Source organism: Neovison vison, chromosome 1, assembly GCF_020171115.1.
Source record: "Neovison vison isolate M4711 chromosome 1, ASM_NN_V1, whole genome shotgun sequence".
Classification (NCBI taxonomy): domain Eukaryota; kingdom Metazoa; phylum Chordata; class Mammalia; order Carnivora; family Mustelidae; genus Neogale; species Neogale vison.
Window position 1 is genome coordinate 88,460,964 of NC_058091.1, and position 16,864 is coordinate 88,477,827.

At 56.7% G+C, this 16,864-nt stretch overlaps 2 protein-coding genes across 9 annotated transcripts; one reads left to right on the forward strand and one right to left on the reverse strand.

Annotated features, from left to right (window-relative positions):
• Positions 1-584: 584 nt before the first annotated feature.
• On the reverse strand, positions 585-16,063 carry FRS3 (fibroblast growth factor receptor substrate 3). 4 transcript variants are annotated; one of them, XM_044250714.1, is made up of 7 exons: positions 16,031-16,063; positions 8,413-8,556; positions 6,670-6,758; positions 5,545-5,731; positions 3,050-3,211; positions 2,097-2,254; positions 585-1,841 (listed from the first exon to the last, which is right to left on the reverse strand). In XM_044250714.1, exons 3-7 carry the CDS (start codon positions 6,733-6,735, stop codon positions 927-929), a joined length of 1,488 nt encoding a protein of 495 aa, XP_044106649.1. In that variant the 5' UTR covers positions 6,736-6,758; positions 8,413-8,556; positions 16,031-16,063; the 3' UTR covers positions 585-926. The 4 variants fall into 4 exon arrangements, with proteins under 4 accessions (XP_044106649.1, XP_044106648.1, XP_044106647.1 ...); XM_044250713.1 differs by lacking the exon at positions 16,031-16,063 and adding an exon at positions 10,327-10,401; XM_044250712.1 differs by lacking the exon at positions 16,031-16,063 and adding an exon at positions 10,169-10,225.
• On the forward strand, positions 10,509-16,750 carry PRICKLE4 (prickle planar cell polarity protein 4). Of its 5 annotated transcripts, none has more exons than XM_044250718.1 (8): positions 10,509-10,582; positions 11,883-12,007; positions 13,051-13,194; positions 13,698-13,805; positions 14,491-14,628; positions 14,908-15,111; positions 15,669-15,873; positions 16,333-16,750. In XM_044250718.1, the coding sequence occupies exons 3-8, from the start codon at positions 13,063-13,065 to the stop codon at positions 16,704-16,706; spliced, it is 1,161 nt and encodes a 386-aa protein (XP_044106653.1). In that variant the 5' UTR covers positions 10,509-10,582; positions 11,883-12,007; positions 13,051-13,062; the 3' UTR covers positions 16,707-16,750. The 5 variants fall into 5 exon arrangements, with proteins under 5 accessions (XP_044106653.1, XP_044106650.1, XP_044106654.1 ...); XM_044250715.1 differs by having other exon boundaries at positions 10,511-10,665; XM_044250717.1 differs by lacking the exon at positions 10,509-10,582 and adding an exon at positions 11,076-11,113.
• The last annotated feature ends 114 nt before the right edge of the window (positions 16,751-16,864 follow it).

Genomic DNA, 16,864 nt, shown 5'->3' on the forward strand with positions numbered 1-16,864 from the left:
TTCCTGGGCTTTTAGCAAAGTCCTGTGTAAAGGTTCTAGCCTTGATCCAGCCGTGCTAGGGGTGCCGAAGGAGGAGCCAGGGCCCACTTCTGGGCCAAGATGTCATAGGAGATCAGTAACCCCAGGGACCTGCCTGGTGGCAGAAGGTAAATCAGCAGGGGGTCCTGGAGAAGGTAAATCTGGTACAGCTCCCCTCCCCCAACCCTGCCCTCCTCCCACCTGCCCCCCAACTCAGGAGGATCAGGATGTTCCCAGTAGGGTGGTTTTCCTTCCAGATCCCCTTTCTGCATCCAGGACTCCTGTTGCTTTTCTTTGACAGCACATCCATCCCTGGAAACTAAGTTCTACACCAGGGATTCTCAGAAGAGAAGAAGAAATGGTCAGAGACTTGTCACAATAACCACAACCACCCCCAAATTTCCGGAATGAAGCCCCTCCCTCTAGTCGCACCCCACCCCCACTCCCACCCAGAACCATGCCAGAAGAGACTCTCTAAGAATTTGATATCATCCACCAAGCCAGAATTTAAAAATAATTATATTAATAATAAATATGTTAAATTACATTTAAAACAATAAATAGAAAAATAAACTGATAAATAAAATCAACAGGTACAAAATGTTTCAAAATTTCAACCAAAGAGAACACACAGACAGACGAGAGACAAGACAAATGGACATAAACGGGAGGGTGCTTAAATGCATCAGAGGAACCCTTCACAGTTTATGTCCTGGCTCCCTCCTCGCCTGGTCACCCTTTTCTGCCCAGCTTGGGAGACCAGGAGACTCAGTGGCTGCTATCTTCGGGGACACCAGCCAGCGCAGGGAAGCCTGGGTTTCCACCTCAGTGCCCTTCTACAAAGCAACCTTGAACCCGGGGTGTGGGTTCGGGGAACAGGAGCGTGAGGCGGAGCGTTGAGGAAGTCCCTACAGAGGCAAGTCGGTGCTGTTGTGCCGGGTTTTCCTGGCAGTGCCATCGTCTCGGGGCAGCGCCCTCTGCAGGTTGGACATGGCCACGGTCTTTTTGAGGTCAATCACGGCATAGGAGTCTGAGCTGCGGGCAGGGTGGGTGGTGGGCACGGGGGCTCGCGGGAACGAGGGGTTCTGGGGCCCCTTGGGGCGGTCTCCACCCCAGCCCTTCAGCTCCACCTGGATGTAGTTGAGCTGCCTGGGGGGCTCGGGGCCCGGCCGGCGGAAATCAAAGTTGAAGACCCTCGGGGAGCCTCGGCGGCAGGTCAGTGGCACAGGAAAGCTGCCATGGCTACGGAGGGCAGCCCGGGTGCTGGTGGGCTTCTGAAGTGGGGTCTCGTCCTCCTCACCATCAGGGAAGCCATTGGAGGAGGGAGTGAGACCATCCCTCGAGTCTCCGTCATCCCCAGCCTCCTCCCCCAGCTGTTGGCCATGGCTCTCCCACACGGGGGGCAGGGAGGGAAGGTTCTCATAGTGCAGCAGGGCGGCCCGGCGGTGGGCAAGGCCATTCCAGCCTGGCTCCTCCGTGCTCAGTCTCCAGCCGGCCCCCGGCCGCAGGCCCGCGCTGACATTCTCATAGGTGCACTTGGGCTGAGCCGGGCATTCAGAAGCGCCCTCGTTGTTGTTGTTGTGGGGAGGGGCATCATGCAGGCTGGGCCAGAGGCCCTGGCACTTCATCATGTGCCGCCGGGCGGGGGTGGGGCCCAGCATGAACTTCACCTGGCCTGGCTGCAGGAACACCTGGGGGTCCCGGGGGTCAGGGCCCCCGGGCTGGGGGGGGCTGGGCGCCTGGCCCTCGGGCAGGGGCTGCAGGCAATGCCGGCTGCGGCGGTGGTCATCCTCACCGGCTGGCGTGTTGACGTAGGTGTGGGACTGGAGGAAGGAGTCCAAGTGAAGCAGGAGGGCACAAGGGCAGGGAAGAAGGGGAGGGCAAAAGGGACAGCATAAGAGCAGCACAGGGGAGAAGAGGCAGAGGGTCCCCCTCTTCCTGGTGCTCCAAACTTCCCAGGGAAGCTATATCCCTGGGGGGCCCTATGGATTCTCTTCCCTTCCTAAGATCCTTAGAAGCGGCCATGTTTCCGACCCCTCCTCCCCACCCAGACCAGCGGGGAGGAGCAGCTTGCTCACCTGCTCATCAGGGGCAATGAGGGCATGAGTAGACTCTTCCCCAAGCGAGGGGTGTCGCAGGCTGCTCGTCGAGGGGCGCCGGGGTGCTGAGAATCTCGGGCCCTCTCCTGGGCAGCCAAGGAAACCATTGGAGAAGCTGGAGACAGTATAGCCTAGAGCTGGGCACACAGGAGAAAAGCCCACATGGGGGCGGGGAGGGGAGGTCCTTAAACCACCTGCGACTGCACATGTGGCATCACAGGAGTCCTCAGAGGAGGGGAGACACTCCCCGGGCCCCCCAGGTGGTTAGCCTAGCTAATCCAGCAGTCCCCAATCTCTTTCACCTCTCTGTTCCTCAAACCCTGCCCCTTCCCTCAAAGCTCAGCAGGAGCCCCACTTCCCCCAGTTCAGCCTTAGCTGAAACACTTTAGGCCACCTTGCCATCCTGAACTGTCCCTTCGCCTCATTATAGCTCTGCCAGTGAGCGCCAGGGAAGTGCCCAGACATCAGGGATGGTGTTTCTCTAGCTTCTGCCCGCCACGGGCCAGCCCTCGAAGAGAACATGGAGCAGGGGCTCGGGGGGACTCAGGGAATAAACAAGTGGAAGGTATGGGAACCTCCTCAGGAGAGTTATGAGCCAAAGTACCTGTACCGAGTCAGGAAAGGTAGAACGGGTATACCCCAGTAGACAGAAGGAAGGAAGCAAAATAGCTCCAGACTGCTGTTTCCATGGAAACTCAATGTCTTCCTGTCTGCTCCTGGACCATCAGTCACGACAAGGCCCAGGACTCCCCAGTCTCAGCCCGAGTCACCCGACTGGCCCCGACCTGGCCTTATTCATCCCCCAGAGTCATCAGATGGCAGGTGGCTTGCCTGGAGGGCTGGTTGGCCTGGCCATCCCACCTGCCTGCCTGGCACTTCCTAGGCCTGTGCCTGTGTGTACAAGCGTGGAGGCCGAGGAGGGGTCTCCTCACCATTGGGAGGCTGGGGGGCCCGAGGAAGGCCGAGCTCAGCTGGGTGGCTGTTGCGGGTGATGATGACCGGCTCCTCCATCACGTTGATGCTGTTGCACTGCATCAGATCCTGAAGCAAGTTGAAGATCTCCTCAGCCCGGGAGCACTTGAAGGCAAATATCCCTGAAGGAGGAAAGGGAGAAATGAGGCTCCTCTCCCCAAAGAGGTTGAGCAGAGGAACGACACTCAGGGACTGTCCCTGATCTCAAGGACAAGGCCTGCAGGGGGCAGGAGGGCCTCTCCTCATCCCCAGCACCCCCTTAAGGCCCAAGGGCTCCAGGAGAAGCTGGGCCCAAGGCCCTCTTGTTTCCCCCATTAACATGACCGTAGGCTAGAGATCTCTACCTCACCTGAACTCCTCCACGGCCTGACCGTGTTCGCAGATGAGGGGTACACAGGTGAGGGGAGAAGTCACCAGCAAAGCAGAAAAGGACAGTAGGGGCCCCTTAGCCACAGTTTTGCTTTCTGAAGGTTCAGTGACCACCAGTCAACTGGGGTCCGGAAGCAGACAAGCCTCCTTCTGATGGACCATCTGAATGTCAGCAGGAGGGGCCCACGAGCTCACGCTGCCCGCGTCCTTCCCCTCACTTCCCTCATTACGTGGACTTGTCACCTTCCCACACCATCACAAGAGGGAGCAGAGTACTATATTTTGAGAGACAGACCACACTCACGTAACTTTCATCACAGGCCACTGCTGTGATTGTCTGGCCTTGTTGCTATCGCTGTTCATCTCACTGTGTATAGAAATATATGCAGAATATATAGGTTTGGTGCCATCTGTGGTTTCAGGCACCCACTGGGGGTCTTCCCTGCAGATACGGTGGGGGCACTACTGGGTCGGATGAGTGACCATTCCTCTCCCCACATTGGCTCCATCTCCCTCAGCCTACCACCCTTTGCTCCCTGGAGAAATTTGAGCTGCACCCTCAGCTCAACGCCCAAGCATGTCCAAGCTCTTTGAAGGCCGGAGAGTCTGTCCTGTTCATTGCTTGTTCACTGCGCACTTAGTCCAGGGCCCGGCCAGAGAAAGAATGTCTACCCTGGAGAGGACAGTGATCTCCCGGCACTTAAACTCTGGTACAGAAAGGAAGAAGGATGGGCATGCTTGCCTGGGACCCTCACGGCCAGGCCCTCATGCAGCTCTCCAGTGCGGCTGCTCTGACAGCCCCTCTAGTTTTGAGGTGGCAGCTCACAGTCCCAGGCACAGCAGGCCTGGGCTGAGCATCTGCAATTCAGGGGTCCGACTGTGCCCCCGGGGTGTTGGGCCAGCCTGGGATTCTGCATACCCCATGCCGGCAACAGCAGGGCCCAGCACTCAGGAGAGGCTACATGGGGCGCGCGCGTGCACAGACCCACAACAAAGATCAACAAAAGCAGCCTGGGCTACAGGACAGCTGAGGTTCACAGGAATGAGACAGCAAGGATAGAGGGGAGGAGAAGGAAGAGGACTCTTCTGGCAAGGGATGTTAAGAGTGAGGAGAGGATAAGCCTGGAGTTTCAGGAGAAACCAGTGTGGGGGCCCAGGGCTGCCTCTCTGGAATCTCAGGTGTGGACGAAACACCACGAGAAGCCCCTTCCTGTCCTCCTTCTGCTCAGCCAGTGTAAGCACCTCTGCCACAGAAGCCCAAAGGGGACAATGTGTGTTGGGGGAAGGCTCCCAGCCAAGAGTGCATCAGAGACTCACTGCTGGAATGGTGGCCTCGTCAGAGAAGCCTGTTCGCACCACGCCAGCAGGCACAGCCCTGGCAGCACCTCACACAAGCCCAGGCCGGGATCCTTCTGCAGAACTCGGGTCTGGATCCTAAGAAAGAAGCCCAGACCATGCTCTTCCTTCAAGAAGCCGTGGCGGGCCCTTGGCCTTGACTTCCTGCAATGATCACTACTCTCTGACCCCCAGCTGTCGGGAGGAAGGGGAGGAAGGGAGAATACATCACACTCTAGGTGACAGGAGACAAAGATGAACCTCTTGGAGCCTCCTCTGTACGTCAGAGATCCAAGAGTCCGGCCTCCCCAAGCCAATCGTTCCCAAGCCACCCAGCCCCAAGGTGACCAGAGCTCCCAACTTAACCCTTCACTCTTCATGGGCTCCAGAGAACCTGACCCAGGGACTCAGCATAAAGTTTGTTCCTACAGAGGAGACAAGAGGTCCCCTCGAAACTGGAGTAACAGAGGACGGAGGAACTGCTTGCCTTCCCAGGAGGGCTCTGGCCTGAGAGCACTGGCTCTTTCCCTCGGGCCTTGCAACAAACACCCCCATGAAAGGACCCAGGCCAGAGCCACCGTGCCCGAGGACAGAGAGCACTGACCTGGGAGTCCACTTAGTTCCATACTGCCATGCTCTGCGCTCCTGGTCACCACCCCTGTAACACCTGCCCTGCCAAAAGGCGTCCCCACGGTCCCCAAGGCCCTGACCTCCCGCTGCCGTGCCAGCACGCAGCAGGAGAAGTACTCACCCTGGCCCGTCTGACAGCGGCGGCCGCTCTCAAAGGAGAAGAGGTTGGAGTCGTAGCCGTAGCGCCGCAGGCAGAGGTAGGGCCAGCGGACAGCCTCGCGCCGCTGCAGGTGCAGCACCAGCTCGCTCTGCGTCAGCTCCATGACCCCGGAGCCCAGTTCCACCCCCTCGTCATCCACATTTGTCACCTGGTGGGCAGGGAACCAAAGGGTCAGTGGGTGCATCCACAAGTACGGGCAGGGGTCCCTGAGCCACTGGGAGGCAGGCCAATGTGGGGTAGGGGCTGGGCAGCCACAGGGCTCCCCCACGCCCCACCAGGGTCTTGAGAAAGCCACATGACCACCGGGAGTCCCAGCGGATGAAGAAGTGTCCTTCCCTAGGTCTCAGCTTTGGCCCTTAGGCAGTGAGGGGGAGTGGCCAGCTGACCTCCAAGGTCAGATGATTTGACGACAAAGGCTAGAGGACCTCAATGGTCCATGCCTTGTGCCCAAGAACTGGACGCTGACAGAGGATGGGGTTGAGTTACAAGCTCAAAATCTGAAGGCCCCAGGGGGACAGAACTCATATCAGACCTCCTCCACCACCTCCCCAGCTCTAGGACCTTGCCGAGGGCTCCCTCTTCTGGTTAGTAGGAGAAGCTGGGCCTCAACAAGTTGGGTGTGAGGAGGGGACTCCCCTGGGAGAGGGGAGAGGTGAGAGGTGGCGAAGGTGGGGGGCGGTGCCCAGGTCCACTGGGTCTGGCCTTAGCTTCCCAAAGCCAACAGCCAACGCTAATATAGGGCTTACTGTGTGTTTTACATGCTTTATGTGTATTAACTTAGAAACATAGACTTTTGTTGTTTTCTCCAAAAAATATCATGTGTAAAGCGACAAAGGTATACTGGCAGGAGTGAATGTTCCAAAAGCACGATTTTTGCATCCCCCCAGTATCTCTTCATTCTTTAGAGGCCATTCACTGTAGGAGAGCCACACAATGAGCAGTGGCCTAGGCCCCTGAGGAATCTTAACAAGCCACCACCTCAGCCTTTGACTTCACCTTCTCTAGAGAGGGAAAGGCTGCTGGACAGGTTGGCCCAAGGCCAGGAAGCCATGCTGGGAGCTCTGGAGAGGAGGGAGTTGTGGGTACCTTGAACTTGGTGGGGTGGTTGTCTGGGACACTGTCTCTGTTCAGGCAGCTGCAGCAGCTCCCCATGGTGTCAGAGCAGCCAGTCCGCCCTAGGGGAAAACGTAAGGGAGAAGGTCATCAAGGTCAGCTCCAAAAAGCCCTGCTTTGGGGATGCTGGCAGAACCACATAATTGTGATCACCCACTGTTGGACACAGTAGGACCCTGTCCCTCCTCTAAGAAATTTACTCTCTCAATCCAGGGCCAGACATGCATTGGATAAACATTAAAGCAAGTTAGGATGTGTTAAAGATTAATGCTAACAGAGGGATGAACAGACTTCTCAGAGGTAACATCTGATCTGGACTTTGAGAAGTGAGGACAATTTTGACTAATGTACTGAAAGGGAAGGGAAGCCTGGGCAGCAGGAAAAGCCCAGATAAAGCAGGGAGGGCGCCTGGGTGGTTCAGTTGGTTAGGCATCCGACTCTTGCTTTCAGCTCAGGTCATGATCTTGGGGTTGTGGGATCGAGCCCTGCATCTGGCTCCATGCTCAGCATGATTTTGCTTCTCCCTCTCCCTCTGCTCCTCCCCTAACTCATGCTATCTCTCCCTCTCCCTCAAATAAATAAATAAGTAAAATTTAAAAAAAAAAGGGGGGGGGCAGGGGACCAGAAGAAGTGATTTGCTTCAAATGGAGCTGGGTCCAGGGCCTTCATCCAGATTCAGAAACTGGTAGTAACTTGTGAGTCCCTGACACTTTGGCCTGGACCTTCCTCTTTTTTTTTTTTTTCATCTTTTCCACCTAACCCTTCCCACATCACCCAAATTCTTTCTTACCTCACTACCATCCCAACATCTACTTCAAATTTATCTTTTTGATGTTCTCTTCCATGAGGCATCACATCATGCTCAAAAGATATAGTAAGAAGACAGAACTTGTAACAGAGCACGTTTTTTTATAACCTTGATTAAGTCTTTCTTCCTTAAAAAAATAAATGCTCAGGTTACTTCTCTTTGTCTAAAGGGGAGATCAGAGGCCCTACTATCTGGCTTTTCCCTCCAGGATTACCGCACTTGGATTATATGTCGAAACAGTTGGGCCTCTGTCTAGAATGGAGAGGAGACCACCAAGCTGGAGTGACCCAAGGGAGCAAACAAACGCATAGAACAATCCCAACCAGAAGGGGCTGCAACTTGAAGTGAGAAATGAATCTGTATGGGGTACGTGGGTGGCTCAGTGGGTTAAGCCTCTGACTCCTTTTTTTTTTTTTTTTAAGATTTTATTTATTTATTTGACACAGAGAGAGAGATCATAAGCGGGCAGAGAGGCAGGCAAAGAGGCAGGGGAAAGCAGGCTCCCCGCTGAGTGGAGAACCCGATGTGGGGCTTGATCCCGGGACCCTGAGATCATGACCCGAGCCAAAGGCAGAGGCTTAACCCACTGAGTCACCCAGGCGCCCCAAGCCTCTGACTCTTGATTCCAGTTCAGGTTGTGATCCCAGGTTATGAGATCTAGCCCTGCATCAGGATCCACGCTGGGCATGGAACCTGCTTAAGATTCTCTTTCTCCCTCTCCCTTTGCCCCTCCTGCTTGTGCTTCCTTTCTCTCTCTAAAATAAATACATCTTTTAAAAAAATAAATCTGTAAGATCAGATATCCTTCCAAAACTCCCACTCTATGTGTAAAGCCTTGAACAATCCTATCTCCCATTCCACCCAACCTGAAAAACTCCAGGAAAGTGCCTCCCATACACAGTTCTCACCTCACCCAGGCCATTGGGGAGCTGACCATGGGAGGGGCATGGGGAAGGACCCCCACTTTATTCCCCCTGTTCTTGGTGGGGCATCATGGCAAGTAGTCTGCAGAGAAGTCACCTGGATCCCTCTGGGACACACCTGGGGCTCACCTAGCACAGAAGACAGAGACCACAGGTTAGTGGAAACTTTCCAACCTCACCCCAGTTGTTAATGAAACTCACTTGCTGTCAGTCCAGCCCACTTGGATATTTGTCCCGGGTCCTAATGGGACAGAAACACAACAAAGAAAGTGAGATCAAGGGCAAAGGGGCCACCGATTCCAAGCCCCACAGGCCCTGAGAGGGAGCAACTCCCCTACTAGCAAGGAGTTTCAAGTCTGAGGCAGCCTTTTACTTGCCTCTAGAACCCATCTGTATCCCATTATAACCAACACCAAAGCCACAACCTTACCTTTGCAGAAAACTTTAAGTCTACAGAGAGCTTTCTCAAAAGGACCCTGTGATGTATTGGAAAGAACACTGGCTTAAGATTCAGGCAACCAATATTCTAGTCTGTTTTGTGGCCACAAAGTATCTGGGAAACTCTGGCAAGGCAATCCCCACCTCCCACCTCAAGGCCTTAGTTTTCAAGGGAAACATCTGTAAACAGCAAGGCTTCTTGCTTAAATAACCTCTAGAAGTAAGTACATAGGGAAAAGGTCACAAAAATGGACATTTGCCTCTTTCAGGACAAGCTAATAAGCTCCCTCAATCTCACATTTGGAAGCTTGACAGATTTTCTGTCCCCCAAGTGCTGAAAGGCTTACAATTTTAACATATATGCTAATATTAATAAAAATTTTAGAGATCTGAGGTGGACAAGTTGATGAGCAAGGACCTCCAAGATCCTTGAAATCCCACCCTCCTGCTTCTCGAAAGCAACTATCCTTTCCCAGGGCCCCTTGTGCTCTACTTCCACATAAAACTTCCCAGGTAAAAAGACCCCCACCCTCCTGGCCTGGCTTATTCTCTAGACCGAAGCAGGCTGAGGGAGGTGTGCACACCCTAAAGGAAGGCAGTTAGGAAAATACTGAGGCTTGAGTCACCAACAGGGAATCAGGGTGAAAACAAGAATTATAGGGTGCAAGATGGGGGAGGGTGTTAAACCTTCTTCTGTCCCCTTCATTTGTCTTTAAGATATCAGAACATATCATGACACTTGGGGGGGTGGGGGCGGTACAATGGCTGGGACAGGAAGGGGCTCTTGTCTGGGATAGGTGTGGATTGGAGATTAGATGTCAGGGTAGGTTATAGGGACCCCAAATATATGAGGGCTTGGGAAAACGTGGGCAAGTTTTTTGCATTTGAGTATGGTGCAGGGAGAATGGGGCGTATGCATGATCAGAGGAATCGCATAGCTCAGTAAGCATTTGGGGGCATCCCGGGGAATGGTGGCTCTGCGGGCGTTACCAGAATTCGCAGGAGTGAGGGGGTTCCAAGGGCTCCAGGACAAGCGAAGGTGTGTCCGGGGGTGGGGGTGGGGTGGTTCTGGGGAGGAGCGACAGATTCAGGTTGCGGGGTTGTCAGGGGAATTTCTATAGACACCGGGAAGCAATGGGGGGAGGTCGGGGCCGCGCGCCGTCCCTAGATCCCCGCCCCCAGTCCCGGGACTCCACCGCCCGCTCGCCCAAGGGCTTCCTCGGGAGGGAGCGGAGACTGTGGCGCGGCGCGGTGCGGCCTCTGTGGAACCGCCTCGTCCCCGCCCCGCCGCGCCCCGACTCACATCGCCCCGCGGCCCGGGCGGCGCCGGGCCCCGCTCCCGGGTCCCGCTGCAGCAGCCGCCGCCCGCCCGGAGCCAAGGCCTCCCCGCCCCGCCCCGCCCCGCAGCCGCGAGGTCGGAGGTCACCGGCAGCACCAACGAGACGCTGCGGGCGGGCGGACCTGATCGGGGGCGACCGGCGCGCAGCCTAGAAGGTCCCTTTGGAGGACTTTGCAGGCGGGAGCAGGGAGCATGCGCAGACGCCAGAGGGCGCTCCCGGCCAGCCAAGGAGCTAGCCCCCGAGGGGGCGGGGAGGGGCGGGGCTGGTGGGCGGGGCTCGAGGCGTGGGGCGGGGCTGAGGCGGGAACAAGAGATGGGACCAGTGGTTTCCACTCCCGGGATCAGAAAAGGGACTCGAGTCGGGGAGAAACGAAAAAGGTGGAGAAAGGGCCTGAAGAGACAGAAGGGAGAAGGGCAAGACGACGGATCCCTAAGAAGGGCTGGGGACCGGCTGGGCGTGGGTGAGGACACCCAGAGAGGGGCGGGGCTAGGAGATCTGAGGGAGGATTGGTGGTGGGGGGCGGGTACCTGCTGGCTGGGAAAGGCGTTCTGTTCTGTGAGCGATGGAAGACCCTGCACCGCCGCGGTTCCCTGGTGTGGGCCCTGTGCGGGCTGGGGCGCGGTGCTGGCGCTACAGACTTGGGAGTGGGGAGGAGGACAGTGGAGCCTGCACATTTTCCACCCTGGGATCCCCCAAATTCTTTCCTTCAGGCTGCAACTCCAGGCCCCGCCCGAGCCGCCCGTTCTACCAGTACGGGCGGGGCGGGCAGGGGCCGCGGGGGGGGGGGCGTGGGAGAGGAAGGGCCGCGCTCCCGGGGCGGGCAGAGGCGGGCGCTGAGGCCTCGGGGTGGGGACTGGGTGGGGGGCTGGGTCTGTACTGAACGGTCCGGACGCGGGAGAGCAGCGAGGGTGAGACCCCAGCAAAATCCCATTCCCTCCCGTAAACTGCCAGCAACCAGACTGGGAACCTCAACTGACTCCCGGGGAAGTCCAAGAAAAAACTTTGGGGATCTGTCGAGAAGGCACTCCGCGGGACCGGACACCTCTTCTCCGTCTCACTGTCCGCGGAAAACCTTCCCATCCTTTTACCTCCCTAGTCCCTAGGGCCGTGCAGGCTCGGCCCTCGAGGGCAGGGGTGGATTGGGAAGGTAGAGCTCTTGAGCCCCGTTGCACCTGCGCGGGGTGGGGGTGGGGGGCAGAGAGAAGGGTTTCAATCCTGAGGGGAGAGGAATTTTTGAAGGAATCCAGTATGTTAGTAAGACCTGGTCCAGTGCTGGGTGGAGGTGGGGGGATGGAAGGGTGAAGGGTGAGAGCTAATTTCTGAACGTCATTTTTGTGGGGGGCAGTTTCATTCAAATTTTAACCTGGAAGAGAGGGCGCAAATCCACTCACTCTGAGGTCCCAGATGGCCCCTGTCGTGTGCCCGACACTCTCCCAAGTACCTCTTGCTGCCTGGAGCAGGGGCAGTGCTGTTAGGGGAAGTGGCTACTTTTGGCTCTGAATGTGAACAGCTCATCCTGGCTGCTCTCCACAGGAAACTGACCAGAGGGACAGACCAGGAAGGAAGCAAATGGGTGTGGAAGCAGGGATGGGTGGCACAGAATGTCTGAAGGGGGGGTGCTCAGGGCTGGGAATCAATGCAACTGTTATAGTCCAAACCTTGTTCCCAACTCCACAGCTCTGTCTTCTAGAGGCCTGGGATTTGGTCAGGCCCTCCTGTGCCCAGCTGCTGTCAGAATCCATCTGGGGTCTCAAAGACAACCTCTCCCTAGGACATCCCTCAGCTTCCTAGTGTGACCTTAGGCAAGTTAACCTCTGTTTGTTTCAACCATCAAATGGGATAACAGAAACTATCTGATAGGATTATTTTGAGGATGCATTATATTGTGCAAAATGCTAGTATAGTCCCTTGCACAGAGTAAAACTTGACAGAAAGGTTTGCTCTGATTCTTTTTCTTCCTGAGGTGCTGTATACACCTGCCCTGAGCCCCAGCCTCATTCTGCTGGGTGTCTGTCTTACCCACTGGACTCCTTGAGGACAGGGCCCATCCCTTTTGTACTTCAGTAGTCCCCCTCACCCCCAAGATACTGTGTTCTTGCTAGGGTCGGCCCCAAGAAGGGCTGAAGAGAGGTATTTGGAATTATCCAGTGGAATTGGAAATTGCTGCTATAGGTAGAAGCCAGATGCACAAGAGTTTCCTTTGTCCTCAAACTTAGCGACTAGGTGAGGAACTGAGACAGGCACAGGGCCCAAAGAGAAACATTAGTACTAAATCTCAGGGTGCAGACTGTATTTCCTTCTGAAGCTCAGAAAAGGGAGAGCTGGTATGGCTGGAGGGGCTGAAAAGGGCTTCCTGGTGACGTGGTCCTTTTACCTGGCCTGAGTCTACAGCTGGAAAAGTGGGGTCTGTGTTGGTAGTGTGGAGGACACTGGCTCACTGGGGTGTTCAGCGCACAGTGAGGAAAGGTGGAGTTAAGGTTGGGGACACGGGGAAGGGTCCAGTCTGCCCAGAGGCTTACTAGAAAAGTGGAATGCCCTCTCTTTCCATTGTGGGCCACCTCTTTCCTCCTTCCCAATCTTCGGAAACCCCAGAATTTGAGCTTCAGAAACTCTAGAGCTGAAAGGTGTGGCCTCAAGACCTGGCTCAGTCACTTGGTACCTATGTGACCTCAGGCATTTATGCTCCCTGATTCCAGTGTAGCTATTTGTAAAATGGAAACAGAATACCACCCATGTCATCTGGTTGCTGGGAGGATGGGAGGAGATAATTCCTGCAGAGCACTTGGCACTGCCTGGCACATTGTAAGGGGCCAATAAATGGAAGATGTTCTTGTCTTCTGGGCAGACTTTGTCACCGATGTCAGTTCTGAACTCTGACTGGCCCCACCAAGGGGAGAGCCTCAGCCCTCAGGAGCCAGGTCCACCAGCCAACTCAGACAGTGGCCCAAGCCACTTGCTGGAGAAGTACCCTGAGGGGACTTCTGCTCAGGTACTGGGAGCCCTTTCCTTCCCTCTGAGACCAACATGCCCTCTATCCTACAGCCTCCTCCCACTTCCACTGTCTGGAAGGTAGGTAGCTTTTGTGCCCAGCCTCCCATGGCCCTTTTCTCTTTGCAGGAATCCCTGTCTCTACAGCCCCCTCCAGATGGGATGTGGGGGTTTAACTTTAAACTTATTCACGTGAAGACACATTACCTCTCCTGGCATGGGGCAGGGGGGGCGTCTGTGTTGTCAAAGCACACTCTAGGCTTTGGCCCCAGTGGAGTAAAGGGAGCTCATTTAAAGCAAAAGAAAGGATACCATTTTGGGGAATGGGACCTCCCCAACCTGCCTCAATCAGACCACAGATGCAGGCGTGGGTCAGCTGTCCTTGTCTCAATCTGGAAAGAGGGGGTGCTTGGAAGTCATTCCAGATTGGAGAAGAGGTGGCAGTGAGGTGGGAGGAAAGAAGAGCAAGGCAAACCTAACCACCCCTTTCCTGCATCTCCTCAGAGTCCTGAAGTTCTGAGCTTGGGGCTCCCTGGCTTGGACACCCACAGGGCCCCCAACTGGCCTGAGCTTCGGATCCTCCTGCAGCAGCTGCCTCCGCAGGACAGTGATGTGGGTCCCCCTCTCTCCAGGTTCCAATCTGTCGCCTCCCTCTCTCTATTTACTGTGGGTCCAGAAGCCAGAGGACATGGATCTAGGGCCTGGGCTGGCTATGCCACTAATTGGGGAAGTCATCCCCCATCACCAGCCTGAGTTTTCAAGTCTACACAATGGGGGCAATAGCATCTGCTCTGCCCACAATGCTTAGCTGAAGAGCAAATGAGAAAATGGACATGAACCACTTTTGAAACCGATAATGGAATGTACAAATGTAGAGAGTATGGTTAAGTATTTATTGAGACTCTATGTGTGCCCAGACTAAAGCCTTACACTTCAGTTTGGGGAGCTGGGGGGCAGGGGGCAAGACAGGAGAACATGGAATAAATTAGAAAAACAATGGAAAGTGATAGTGAGTGCCAGCTCATGGCAGGTAAAGCTCTAAATCTGTGGTGACAGGGCTCAGTGCTGTGGGCTGTCAGGACCCGAGTGGTGGCCATTCCTTGGGGGAGGTGAGACTGGGGTAGACTTCCTCCATATCTCTTCCCTCTTTCCCTCTCCTTGTCAGTGCCCTTCTGTGTTATCTCCTGGAACTTCTAAAACCTTCCTTTGACCTAGCAGCTAAGCCTCCTCTCCCCAATCAAACTCCAGTCTCGCCTGCTGGGGCTTTCCCAGTCTCAGTGGTGGCCTGTTTCTGCAGGAGCGCTACTGCCTGGCCCTTGGGGAGGATGAGCTGGCCGAGCTGAGGCTCTTCTGTAACCAGCGGAGGCGGGAGGCCCTGGGACAGGGGGTGGCCTGCAGGGTATCTCCCAAGCTGGCAGAACACACCTGTGAGAAGGTATGTGGTGTTCCCCCTGCTCCATTCCCCTTTGCCTTCACACTTCAGCAGAAGGGGTGAGCTCCAGGGACTCAGGTGGGGTAAAGGGGTTGGGGACTGACAGTTTGGCACACTTGAAAAAGAGAAGCCAAGTTTAGGGGTTCTTGGTGGGCCTGCAGTGGAGGTGGGCTGCCAGGGGTCTAGGGAGAACAGTTGGATTGGGGTTGGGATGGAAGAGCCCGGAGGGAAGCCAGGAGCATGCTGGGGCCTCTGCCCAGCCCAGCACACCCCGACTGGCAGTGCAGGGAGCGGCTGAGGCCCGGGGAGTATGGAGTGTTCGCAGCCCCGGCAGGAGAGCGGCGCAGCTGGCACCTGGCTTGCTTTGCCTGCCAGGCCTGTGGCCAGGCCCTGATAAACCTCATCTACTTCTACCATGACGGGCATCTCTACTGTGGCCGTCATCACGCAGAGCTGCTGCGACCGCGCTGCCCGGCTTGTGACCAGGTACAGCCGTAAAAGGGTTGCTTGGAGGGGGCTGCCCAGGGTCCAACGTGGCAGGATATAAGGGGACAACTCTGCCAGTACCGTGGAGTGAAGAACTCATAACCAGCCTGGGACCTTTTGTTCCCTGTTGCTCTGGGGATGGGGACCTGTTGCCTTGTGCCCTCCCCCACTGCAAGCAGAGTCCCCCAGCTTTTCTTGGACTGAGAGAATTTCTCTGGAGCAGGGACTGTTGGGCAGATATTGGTTGGTCTCAGTTTGCCGGGTGCCCAGTGCTGTGCCCTATCAGGAGAGGACCTGCCATAATGTCAGCATAAGAGGCCGGTGGAACCCTGGGTTGGGAGTCCAGGCAACTGGGGTCGCACTTTTTCAGGCTATGCCACCTGCTAGCGGGATCCTAGCTAGGCCAATCAGCCCTCCCTGCAGCCGAGAGTGGTTGAGTAGATCAAATGGGATGTCTGTAGACGTGCTTTAGCGTTAACTGGGTGTAAGGCGTGGTTATTGGGTGAATGAATGAGTGAATGAATGAATGAATGAGCTGTTCTCCCTGCCTCTCCCAGCTGATCTTCTCCCAGCGCTGCACTGAGGCAGAGGGACGGCGCTGGCACGAAAACCACTTCTGCTGCCAGGACTGCGCTGGGCCCTTGGGCGGGGGACGTTATGCTTTGCCGGGGGGCGGCCCTTGCTGCCCCAGCTGCTTTGAGAATCGCTATTCGGATGCCGGCTGGAGCCAGGCCCTTGCACGGGAAGGGAGGGCCTTGCTAGGTAAGGGAGAAGGTGCAGATCAAAGGGGAATGGGGCAGCGGCTTGGGCTGGGCTGAGGAGGGGATTCTCCCGGGCTGGGACCCTCGCCCCGGTCCCACGCCGTCCCGTCCCCCCACCGCACCCCCCAGACCCGAGCCTTGGGGCCCGCAGCTCTCACCGCGCGTCCCTGGTCGGAGCGCTCCAAGGGCCTCCCGAACCCATCCCTCGCCACCGTTGGGGATGCGGCGCGGGACTAGCTCCCGGACTGGGGACGCGGCCGCCCTCTGGTGGGCGGCGGCGGGGAGGGGCGGAGGAGCCCGGGAGAGGTGTCGCAGCCGCGGCGGCGGCGCGCAACGGCTCGGGGGCGGGGCGGGAGGCCGGACCCCAGCTGGAACGGGCTTCTGGGGCCCGCCCCGCTCGGATCCGGGATAGGGAGACTCCCGGCTCTGAGATGGGCATTACGGACCCGGCCCGGAACAGGGGAGGCGAGACTCGGTAGAGTTGAAGAGGGAGACTGCGCCCCGCTGGACGCCGCTACCATCTCCCGGGCAGCCCTCCCCGCCGCTGCCTCCCGCTCCAGTCCGGCAACCCAGAGGGGGCTGCTTCGATCCAGTCCGGAACAGGAGGGTCGAGCTGGGGACGAGGCGGAGGCACCCAAAGGGCGGGAGCGGGGCCGCCTGGAGACGCCCCTCGATGCCAAGCAGGACGCCCCCTGTCCCACCTGCTCCTCTTCTTCTGACTCGGAACCAGAAGGCTTTTTCTTAGGCCAGCGCCTTCCCGGTCCCTGGAAGACCCCCGGAAGCCTCCAGGCTGGGGACAGCGACAACTCCAGGAAGCACTGCATCATCTGCTAGTGGCGCAGCCCGGAGAAGGGGGAGGGGATATGATGTTAGGTGGGAGAGCGAGATTTTTCTCCTATAGAAATCCTAGACTGAACGAAATCTGGGGCACGCCTGGGAGAGGCGGCCGGATCACAAACTTGGAGTGCTCGCTCTTAAGCCTGCGCAATCTA

Bases quoted from the DNA above. Each gene is read 5' to 3' on its own strand.
- FRS3 (XM_044250714.1), bottom strand. From the start codon at position 6,735: ATGGGGAGCTGCTGCAGCTGCCTGAACAGAGACAGTGTCCCAGACAAC. The intron at 5,732-6,669 runs GTACCCACAACT...CCTGCCCACCAG, and splicing joins ACCACCCCACCAAGTTCAAG to GTGACAAATGTGGATGACGA. The intron at 1,842-2,096 runs GTGAGCAAGCTG...TCCTTCCTCCAG, and splicing joins TCATTGCCCCTGATGAGCAG to TCCCACACCTACGTCAACAC.
- PRICKLE4 (XM_044250718.1), top strand. From the start codon at position 13,063: ATGTCAGTTCTGAACTCTGACTGGCCCCACCAAGGGGAGAGCCTCAGC. The intron at 13,806-14,490 runs GTGGGTCCCCCT...CTGTTTCTGCAG, and splicing joins TGCCTCCGCAGGACAGTGAT to GAGCGCTACTGCCTGGCCCT. The intron at 15,112-15,668 runs GTACAGCCGTAA...TGCCTCTCCCAG, and splicing joins GCTGCCCGGCTTGTGACCAG to CTGATCTTCTCCCAGCGCTG.